We start from the raw sequence: 11863 nt of genomic DNA, 5'->3' as shown, positions 1-11863 counted from the left end.
GTACACTCGTTCATCACATATGATCTTTGCATTTTTCGATGTTATATTTATTTACATGCCGCCTGACTGTCCTATGCACAGTCGTTTTAAACCTAATCTGGATCAAAGTTATTTTTCCTTTTTCACACACTCTTGGACAGGAAGCCGTTCATTTATCATCCGTTACCATTAGCCTAGAAGATATAAGTGTGATACGTTAAAGACTTCGTTCCATTTAAAATCTTCTTCCGAGACGTCATTATGTACTGAGACAAAATAGATGAATCACACATGTGTATCTCTCTTTCTTTCGAATTCTGAGTGTTCTTCTAACTTGAACGATGCACTATTATTTTTAATGTTAAATCTTGTACTTGATTGATCATTTCTTCATTCAACGTTTGATAAAATACTCAAAGGAATACTCCAGTTTCTTTGGAAGTCATCCTTGCATCGTCACTGTACACTAATCGAATCTACGACTAAAAACAATGGACATTCTTTTGCCCGACTTCAATCCGACGTTTTGTTCATGAGTTATGGCGGTTTATACATTTTTCCGACAAATTTTCGGGTGTTACACCCAGGTTGTTGTATAGTTTTTGTTTTATTTCGGTGTCAGGAATCACCTAACGACGTTTGTTATATTAATTAAGTTACACCCTATATATATACGGGCGCCATTTTATGTATTAAAAAAACCAAATTTGTTTAGTAACGTAAATAGCTAAACTATGAAAACGTATTTACTAGAGAAACACTTTTTAGTTCTTGTAATAATTTTCTCTCAAACAAACTGAAGGTTACCAATAAATCAATAAATCAATACAGCTATATTTTAGAAAATGAAATGAAATCTTTGAGTTTTACGTCCCACGCTTATGCCGGTTAGGCTGAAGGTGTAAGGTACACGAATTTTCGATATGAAAATTTTCTTTTTCTTTTGGATGTCGCAGGGAAACAGGAGAGACGAAACAGAAATAACACGTCTCCCTTTTCTTTTCCCCTTGCTTCCCATCAAACCAGCTGCTATGTTAGTTCATCTCTCTCACCCTCTCCGTAAGAAGGAATCCGGGGTTGGATAGCCAACACGTTGCAACTGAACTTTCTTAGCGCAATTAAAATAAATTGTACTTCCTTAAGAAAATTCTAAGACCAACTCAATTGCATACTCGGAGACAGATATAGTGTCTAAGGAACGGAAATAACAGTTGTGAACAATACTGTGGAATATTCAGCTTTTGGTACTGTTATAAAAATAGGTCTGCAAACACATTAAATAGAAACCTTTCCCATAAGGGAGGACTTGTAAATTAGCTTTTGTAAATCTATAACTGGTAGAAGCAGCTGTGAGTTAACGAATGACTATTCCTAATGTTTCTCAGAATAAACCTTATAGAGTGTGAAGAATGTAGAATGGTACTAGTTAACATTTATGTGTAAACCCGAGTGAAAAGATAATAACTTTAGAGTAGGAGAAGAAAGCAGCTGCTTCCTCCCAGCCCAAATGTTATGTATTTTGTGTAATACCATATATGGAATTATGTATAACAAATTTCCTCTCGTAAGAGTATAGGAACACTGTGCGCAAAACTAAAAACTCAGAAGAAGCGAATACGCCCTTCTGAAATCCAATCAGAAAGAAAGTAAACTTGAGCTAATATGCAAATTAGCCAACGCCCAATTCTAAGGGTAGTTTAAAACCTTAGAGACGCTCTCCAAGAGTCAGTCGACGTCTCAACCCCATCGAAGCAGTACCGCGTGTCTGCGTGTGTTCATCATTTGAACTTAGCACGATTAGATTGTCAATACAAGTTTCTGACTTCACTCTTTTTCGGTCTCCAATTCCAAATTCTATACATTGCTCTATCGGTGTGTTCGACTCACTTCAGTTTACGAACTGAAGTTTCAATTTTATATTCTGTGAACATTAGCTCTTACATCTCATTCGTATAAGTGAACTTTTCACTACGACAACTTAGATAAAACTTTTTAATTCGTGAATTTATTACTTATACGATCCAGAAGTATAGTGTTCTTATACTACAATTAAAACGAGAGTGGCCTTGTACTCGTTTTCAATTTAACCAATAAACTTTTATATATCTATTCTACGAAAATCGTTATTTTTCATTTAAAAACAAAAAACCGCCACCACTACTAACAATTAGAGTTGAGGAAAGCCTCGAAGATTGCCAGGATCCGCGATCTCACGAAACGCTCGATCGCTCGACGCATTACAAAATTAAATTGGTGGCAGCCGGCGTGATCAAAGGCAACACTCTCATTGTTAGAAGTGTTCTTCAATAACATCATACCAGACACGCGGAACCGATAGAGCAATTTAATAAGACAATCCAAATACAAGTTCGAAGAACAGTGGCGGCAAACGCAGCAACCAGATTTCCCCGGAGTGCGACTCTTGCATTGAGAAAATCAAGAGTAGGTCGGCAAGGAACTGAAAAGCCCCCAAAAACAGTGGATATAAGTGCAAGTACCAGATTGTGAGAGAAGGAAGTTAAGTGTGAAACAGACAACAGCGTGGTGGAGTCAACAGGCATCCAACTGGAACTTGCAGCATCTTGGTTCGACGCCCCTAGCAGTACCATAGTAGCAGCAGGCCGAGTGTAGCAGCGCCAGGCACTGGTCAGCACCGTCATCGCAGATACAATAGCAGCACGGCAGAGTATACACCCTGCCTTTTCAACGCCCCCGTGCAGTCTAGGCAACAGGATCTCAAAGGGTACCCATTAATCACCGTCAACATCAGGTGTGTAGGATCTAGTGCGCCTTATTGCAGTGGGTGAGTACAAAAGTTCATTTAAATTATCAGTATTGTGAAAGCAGTTTCCTTGAAGATAGGATTATGTTTCAAGTGTAACACGCGGAGTGCACAGATAATTACTACTAGTCCTAGGCCAAAAGTGAGTAATTAAGTCTGTGAGGCCCAAATTTCATAACTTATCCTTCCAAGGAGGAGGTCCTGCGGGATAAATTCATTCGTGAATTATACAGGTTAGAAATTGTGGGGCAGTAGGTATTGAGCTCATCCTTCCGAGGAGGAGGTCCTGCGGGACAAATTCATGTTTGAATTATACGGGTTTTCAATATCTAAAAAGAAGGAAGGAAAATTGGTTGTTGTGTTATCTTATTATTTTCTTGTAAATTAGAAAGTACAAGCTTCCGCCCTCAGAATGGCGACTAGTTCTAGCGAACGAAATTCAGAAAGTAGTAATTCAACTACAAATGAGGAAAGTAATAATCCCAATGATTATTGTAGCTTAGGTGAAGCATTGAAATTAATTACTGAACCATTTTCGGGTGATAGAGCTAAATTGAAACAGTTCATTGATAGCTGTGAAACTGCGATAGAACTAGTCCATCCTAGGGATAGAAATAAGTTACTTAAGTTTATTAAGTCAAAAATAATAGGCGAACCACGGAGTAGATTGTTAGTGCGTACAGCCACAAACACATGGGCAAAAATTAAAGAAATCTTAACAGAAAACTACGAAACTCGCAGATCTATTGAATACTATGCATGTTCGTTGTTTGCAGCACGTCAAACAAAACACGAAACCATAAGCACATGGGCAAGTAAGATTGATGCATTACAATCAGATTTGAAAACAGCAGCATCTCGTGTGTGCACAGATGAAGAAATATCAGGAGCATTGGCGTTAATAGATCATTTGTCTAGAGCTTCCTTTATACAAGGACTAGCAGACGAACGAATGCAGTTAATTGTAAGGGGGAAAAGTTCAGAACTTCTGTCTTTCGGAGACATTGTTGAATTTTGTCTCGAAGAAGAGAGTCACTGGAACTCTCAGAAATTAAAACCCTTCCCCGGCAATCCGGATCAAATGCGTAGTAGTAGTAATTTTAATCGCCAAAGTCGCGCGCGCAAATATAATGGCGACAATCGAGGTGGCTCAAACGAAGCACCAAGAAAATTCTCCGGAAGTGGTGAAAATCGTGCACATTTCACCCACGGAAAGTCCCGGAAAAGTGTGCGTTCCGATGCCGTTCCACGAAGGAACGAAGGGGGAAAAACCCCCCACAGCTCCTCCCACAGGTTGCAATATTTAAATGATGATGTTTGTACTTGTTGTACAAGTTGCTGTGAGGCCCCTGATGATAAGTCGGTTAACCGCAAAAATGAAAGTGAAGTTGGCCACAGCGAAGATAGCACACTGTATTGTTTGGAGGACCTGACTCTTAAGTCCCATTGTTGTAAAAGTCGCTGTCCACAGGAAAACGAATAAAAAGATGTTGTTCGCAGCCTGCAACATCTTAATCAGTTCATGGTTGCAAGGAAAATAAAAGGTGTACTAGATGTTCCCATAATAGAACACACATTGAAAGTAAAGAACATCAGCCAAAAGAAACACGAAAAGAGGTGATAGATAGTAAAGGTAAAATTTTGGTACAATTTAAAGAACTAAGTAAAGGGTTAAAAATGCTTATAGATACTGGTTCTGATATCAGCTATGTAAATTTAAGTAGTATAAGTGATGACATGTTGAGAAAAGTGAGACGTTGTCAATCAACAGTTGTACAAGGTTTTAATAACTTTAAAACTCACACAGTAGGGACTATTGATCTTCATTTGTTCATTAGCGGTCACGAGATAAAACATACTTTTCATGTAATGCCAGACGAAGTAGTCAACACCTCTCATTCGGGAATATTAGGCAGAGATTTTCTCACGAAACATAACTGTGAAATTTATTTCGACCAAGGGTTGAAATTAAAATTACCCAGTAGTAGAAAATATAAAATACCTCCTAGATGCGAAATGATAGTAAAAATCGCAGTGGACAAAAACGGAGTAGGAGTTATTCCAAAATTACAATTAGATGAAGGTGTATTTTTGCCAGAAGCGTTGGTAAAAGCAGAAAATCACGAATGTTTCTCGTGCCTATTAAATGTAAACGAAGAAGAAAAGGAAGTTACCATCCCTACATTAAACATTGAAATTGTCACCGACTGTCAAGCAAATGACAATATTCCAACAATTTGTTCAGTAAATGACTGCAACAATGATACTAGTAAATTAGAACAACGTCTAAACTTGTTGCAACGTAATTTAAGATTAGATCATTTAAACGAAGAAGAGCGATCCGCTATTCTAAAATTATGTAAAGAATATCACGATCTGTTTTATCTTGAGGGAGATAAGTTAACTTACACAGACACTATCGAACATTCAATTCCAATTAAACCGGAATATAAAGGAGCCATAGTAACCCAAAAACCTTATCGCATTCCAGAAGCTCATAAGGAAGAGGTACAAAAGCAAATTTCAAAATTGCTTGACGAAGGAATTATTTCTCCAAGTAAAAGTCCTTGGAACTTCCCAATTTTAGTAGTTCCTAAAAAGCTTGACGCCTCAGGGAAACCAAAATATCGTATCGTAATCGATTATAGACGTCTCAACCTAATGACGTTTAGACCCTGCTATCCACTTCCGCTTATCACGGAAATTTTAGATCAGCTAGGAAACTCAAATTACTTCAGTACGCTTGATTTAGCCAGCGGGTATATGCAATTGAAAATGAAACCTGAAGATAGGTGTAAAACAGCATTCAGTACTCCGTACGGGCACTATGAATTTAATCGTATGCCTTTTGGTTTATGTGGAGCACCTGCTACATTTCAAAGACTAATGGACATTGTCCTCTCAGGATTAACTGGCTTGAAATGTTTCGCGTATCTAGACGATTGTTGTATTTATTCTAGAGATCTTAAACAGCACATCAGTCGCTTGCAGGAAGTGTTCGACCGATTTCGAAAACATAATTTGAAACTACAACCAGACAAATGCGAATTCCTACGAAAAGAAGTAACCTATTTAGGACATAAAATAACGAGTGAAGGTTTGAAGCCGGACCCTCGATTAGTAGAGAAGGTCTTAAATTTTCCCACACCTAAATGTGCCAAAGATGTCAAAGTTTTTCTAGGCCTTGCGTCTTATTATAGACGATTCATAGAAAACTTCAGCAAAATTGCTAAGCCATTGACAAAACTGCTAAAGCAGGACATAAAATTTGTGTGGAGTAACGAGCAGATCGTTGCCTTCCAAACACTTAAGGAAAAACTAACCTCCCCTCCGTTGTTACAATATCCCGACTTTAGTAAGCCATTTATTTTGACCACAGATGCGAGTGAATTTTCCATTGGCTGTATTCTCTCGCAAGGTAAATTAGGTTCTGATCGACCTATTGGTTTCGCCAGCAGAACGCTAAATAAAGCAGAAACGAATTATTCTACGACTGAACGTGAACTTCTTGCAATAGTGTGGGCTGCAAAATTATTTCGCCCCTATATCTTAAATAGACCGACAACCTTTGTCACAGATCACAAACCACTACTGTGGGTTTTTAATGTAAAGGATCCAAGTAGTAGATTATTAAAATGGCGTATTTACTTGGAAGAGTACACGTATGAAATAGTTTACCGCGCAGGCGTAAAGAACACAAACGCTGACGCTATGAGTAGAATCCAAGAATTAGAATCTGAACCAAAAGTCGAACTATTAGATAGTGATACTCGATCTCAAATACTTACAGAGTTTCATGACTCTAAATTGGCAGGTCACCAAGGAACTAAACGTACTATAGAAAAAATCAAGCAATACATGGAATTTAATGGCATCCCGCAAACAGCATGGCCTAATATGACCACAGAAGTGGAAATGCACATCAGGCATTGTAATTCGTGTCAATTAAACAAATTGAACCAACCGGCAGTCAAAATGCCAATGACTATAACGACAACTCCACAGTCTGTTTTTGAGAAAGCTGCAATCGACATAGTTGGCCCCTTCCCAGAAACAGAAGAGAAAAACAAATATATTCTGACCTTTCAGGATGAACTCTCCAAATTCTTAGTCGCTGTGCCTATTCCCCAACAAGACGCGGAAACAGTAGCAAAAGCACTAGTAGAAAAAATCATTTTGGTTTATGGAATTCCACAAATAATATTATCAGACCAAGGTAGAAATTTTACCAGTGACATTATGAAAAAGGTATGCAAATTACTTCAAATTAAGAAAATACAATCAAGCCCTTTCAGGCCACAAACGAATTACGTGGAACGTGCGCACCGCACCTTAGGCGAGTATCTTCGTCATTACGTATCTGAAAAACAAACTGATTGGGATACTTGGCTGCCTTATGCAACATTTGCATTCAACACGACCCCTCACTCAATCACATCATACACCCCTCATGAGCTAATGTATGGTAGGTTAGCCAACATACCGGGAGTATTACAGAGAAAACCTAATGAGGTTAATTATGCATATGACGACTATGTCAAAGTATTGCGTGAACGTTTGCAAAGAAGTTATGATTTGGCAAGACATAAATTAATAGAAGGAAAAGAAAGAAACAAGCAATACTATGACAGAACAGCAAACGCTGAAGGCGAGTTGTTCCAGCCCGGAGATAAGGTGTTATTGAGAGATGAAACAGTTAGGAGAGGTAGATAAAAAAAAATTGGATTCGCAATTTATAGGGCCCTTTACTGTATTAAAGGTTCAAGGAGTAAATTGCACTATTGAACGCAAGAAAAAGCCAGTAGTTGTACATGCTAACCGATTGAAGCCTTATTACTAACAAAAAAAAAAAAAAAAAAAAAAAAACTATATCCCTCTTTTCACTGTGTATTCCTTGCAGGTATGAAAATGCTTATATTATTACTCCTGCCACTTATGCTGCTGTTGTCCCCAGCAAGGGCAGCAACAGAAGACATAATTGAAGTTCAATCACTTGACAAAGTACCCGGATTATATTATGAATTCGAGGGTGAAGTTCAGTTATGTAATAACGAATGGAAGCTTGTCACTTTCTTCAATCTGACAAACTTAAATCAAGCTGTAACACATGTACAGACTTACATAAGTCAAGCCACTGACCTATATAAGTCTAGAGTAGTATATGTAGACCGGGCTCGAAAGGAACCAAGGTTAGACACAATCCAGAGGAGGTTCAATAGAATAAAAGATTTACAATCTTTGGTGGTACAAATAGTAAGACCTCAAGTACGAAGTAAACGTGGTGTATTTAATTTCGTAGGTGAAATGAGTAAAATCTTATTTGGTACATTAGACGCAAAAGACGCAGAATACTATATGACTCAAATAAATAAATTGCAATCAGAGCAGTCTGATTTCCTGAAAATTACTAAGGAATCAATGTTAATTGTTAAGTCAACACTTAAAACCATTAACAACACAGTTCTTTCAATAGAGTCAAATGAAAAAGTGTTGCAAAAGGCTTTTGAAAATGTAAAACACGAAATTAATGCACGAGGTTATCAAGTAACTAAGGAAATAAATACCTTAGAAGTGATGGTCGACTGGGACCACTATATGCACATAATTGATATGTTACTAATAGAATTAGAACAATCTTATGAAACAGTTGTTCAATCGATTCTGCATGCGCAGAAAGGTATTATTTCCCCTCAAATTATAACACCTAGAGAAATTATGTATCTTTTTAAGGCAAGTTCTTCCAATGTAGCTCGAGGATTATCAATTCCAGTTCCCCCAGGAAACTCAGTTGGGTATGCTTTGTTTAACATAATGGACTTAAATGTGTTCATTAATGATGATAAATTGATCTATATCATTCAATTGCCACTAACCGATGGCGTGAGATACAATGTATACAAACTTATTCCATTTCCTGTACCTTTAAACGAGGATAATTACTTTTTCATTCAACCTGAGAAACCCTTTTTATTGGTAGACACGTCTAAGCAGTATTATGGAAAAATCGATGAAATAACTTTTTCTAAATGTAAATCAATCACTACTTCCATGAGTGTTTGTAAGCAAACATTTCCCATAAAACCCGCACATAATAAAGAAGACTGTGAAATGAAGTTGATAGATGAAATAACATCTATTCCTTCAGATTGTACTAAGAAAATTGTTCAATTAGGTAGTGTATTATGGATTCAGTTAGATAACAGTGAATGGTTATTTGCTGCACCTCAGCCGGAAAAGCTTACAGTTGTATGTAATGAAAGAATAACAAAAACTGTTGTCATCAGTCGTTCAGGGAAAGTAAAATTAGGTCACGAATGTCAAGCTTATGGTACCCATTCCTTAATTAAATCTCAACAAGTGTATCAGACAAATAGTTCAATTAGAGACATAATACCAAAATTAAATGATACTTTAGATTGTTGTGTGTTTTCAGAAACAAACAAACTCAAATTGAATAAATTAAAACTTGATTTACCAATTGTAAATGTAATCAAACAAGCTAATGACATGGTCTATGCAGGTCATAAGGTGGAAGAGATAGAAAATTTAATAACAGAACAGGATTGGAAGATAAATCACGATAAATCTATGTTAGGTTATTCGATATCTACATATCTTATCTGTGTAATAATTGTTATTATAATAAGTGTCTATTGTTATTGTAAATGCAAATGCTGTAGACCAACTAAAAGGTGGTGTCAAGAACATTGTCTTAAGTCAATATGTTTCAAGCCTACTATTATAACAGATGTTCAAACGAACTCCTCTGGATACGATGCAACATACAGGGTGTGCCAAGAAACGGTGCAACTGACCGAGCTCGACACAGAACCACAAGCTGAAACACAACTGATAAACAAGAGGGTGACTCGCAGCAGCAAAATACGCTAATACTTTTTAAATTTTCCTGCCCTCCGGTTGCAAAATTTTCTCTTAGGGGGGAGGAGTGTAAGGTACACGAATTTTCGATATGAAAATTTTCTTTTTCTTTTGGATGTCGCAGGGAAACAGGAGAGACGAAACAGAAATAACACGTCTCCCTTTTCTTTTCCCCTTGCTTCCCATCAAACCAGCTGCTATGTTAGTTCATCTCTCTCACCCTCTCCGTAAGAAGGAATCCGGGGTTGGATAGCCAACACGTTGCAACTGAACTTTCTTAGCGCAATTAAAATAAATTGTACTTCCTTAAGAAAATTCTAAGACCAACTCAATTGCATACTCGGAGACAGATATAGTGTCTAAGGAACGGAAATAACAGTTGTGAACAATACTGTGGAATATTCAGCTTTTGGTACTGTTATAAAAATAGGTCTGCAAACACATTAAATAGAAACCTTTCCCATAAGGGAGGACTTGTAAATTAGCTTTTGTAAATCTATAACTGGTAGAAGCAGCTGTGAGTTAACGAATGACTATTCCTAATGTTTCTCAGAATAAACCTTATAGAGTGTGAAGAATGTAGAATGGTACTAGTTAACATTTATGTGTAAACCCGAGTGAAAAGATAATAACTTTAGAGTAGGAGAAGAAAGCAGCTGCTTCCTCCCAGCCCAAATGTTATGTATTTTGTGTAATACCATATATGGAATTATGTATAACAAATTTCCTCTCGTAAGAGTATAGGAACACTGTGCGCAAAACTAAAAACTCAGAAGAAGCGAATACGCCCTTCTGAAATCCAATCAGAAAGAAAGTAAACTTGAGCTAATATGCAAATTAGCCAACGCCCAATTCTAAGGGTAGTTTAAAACCTTAGAGACGCTCTCCAAGAGTCAGTCGACGTCTCAACCCCATCGAAGCAGTACCGCGTGTCTGCGTGTGTTCATCATTTGAACTTAGCACGATTAGATTGTCAATACAAGTTTCTGACTTCACTCTTTTTCGGTCTCCAATTCCAAATTCTATACATTGCTCTATCGGTGTGTTCGACTCACTTCAGTTTACGAACTGAAGTTTCAATTTTATATTCTGTGAACATTAGCTCTTACATCTCATTCGTATAAGTGAACTTTTCACTACGACAACTTAGATAAAACTTTTTAATTCGTGAATTTATTACTTATACGATCCAGAAGTATAGTGTTCTTATACTACAATTAAAACGAGAGTGGCCTTGTACTCGTTTTCAATTTAACCAATAAACTTTTATATATCTATTCTACGAAAATCGTTATTTTTCATTTAAAAACAAAAAACCGCCACCACTACTAACAATTAGAGTTGAGGAAAGCCTCGAAGATTGCCAGGATCCGCGATCTCACGAAACGCTCGATCGCTCGACGCATTACAAAGGAGACGGTGATTATGAGAAATGAATGAAATGGTGGAATGAAAAAAGTGGGAGGAAACGGGAGAACCCCGAGAATATTCACGCACACGGCGTTTATCGACCACAAAGTTCACTTGGCGGGAGCAGGGTTTGAACCCGAGACCCCATGCACCAGGGGTGAACGCTCTACCACTGACCCACCGCGGCTCCAGCTATATTTTAGAAATACAATAGGCACTGATTTTTCGAAGACTGCTCTAATACATAGGAACAATCAAATTTGTAAATAGAGAGTTTTCTTTTTAAATAAAACAAACTGAATTGCTTAAACTGCGCTATATCGATTGGTTTCAGCATCTGATTTTTTAAAAATAAATAATTAGCAGCACGAAAAATTCCTATATTATCTTCGAAAATAGACCTACATGTTAATTGCTTTACTGGCTTTATACATTTTTTTTTTGAAAAAGTGATTGTAGGGGAAGATGGGGCTAGTTGCAACAATTTTCAGGTCTGTTTTTTTACTCGAAAATTATTATAGATATAAAAACTATATTGAGTGTACTAAAAGGTACATGCCTTAACTACATACCAAAAAAAGAGAAGTGCAAAACATCGAACGACAGTTTTGATAGCATCCACTTTTTGAACTAAGTCCGACTGTTGACACTTGCCCCACCCATGGGGTAAATTGCAACATCATCTGGGGTAAGTTGCAACAATCGGACTTGATTCAGAAATTTAATGCTATCAAATCTACAGCTTGAACATCGCTTCACTCATTTTCACTGTGGCAGTCAATGTTAGGGATGCGCTCGAGTCGAGACATGTCT

General features: G+C 37.3%; 1 protein-coding gene across 1 annotated transcript; it reads left to right on the top strand.

The window, feature by feature from the left end:
- Positions 1-884: 884 nt before the first annotated feature.
- LOC145676988 (uncharacterized) lies at positions 885-11036 on the top strand. Its single transcript, XM_081747709.1, has 2 exons — positions 885-2782; positions 7662-11036. The coding sequence occupies exon 2, from the start codon at positions 7664-7666 to the stop codon at positions 9650-9652; it is 1989 nt and encodes a 662-aa protein (XP_081603835.1). The 5' UTR covers positions 885-2782; positions 7662-7663; the 3' UTR covers positions 9653-11036.
- The last annotated feature ends 827 nt before the right edge of the window (positions 11037-11863 follow it).

Source organism: Thermobia domestica, unplaced genomic scaffold (assembly GCF_964235325.1).
Source record: "Thermobia domestica unplaced genomic scaffold, izTheDome1.hap1.1 HAP1_SCAFFOLD_501, whole genome shotgun sequence".
In the NCBI taxonomy this organism is placed as follows: Eukaryota; Metazoa; Arthropoda; class Insecta; order Zygentoma; family Lepismatidae; genus Thermobia; species Thermobia domestica.
This window is presented reverse-complemented; position numbering and strand designations above follow the sequence as displayed.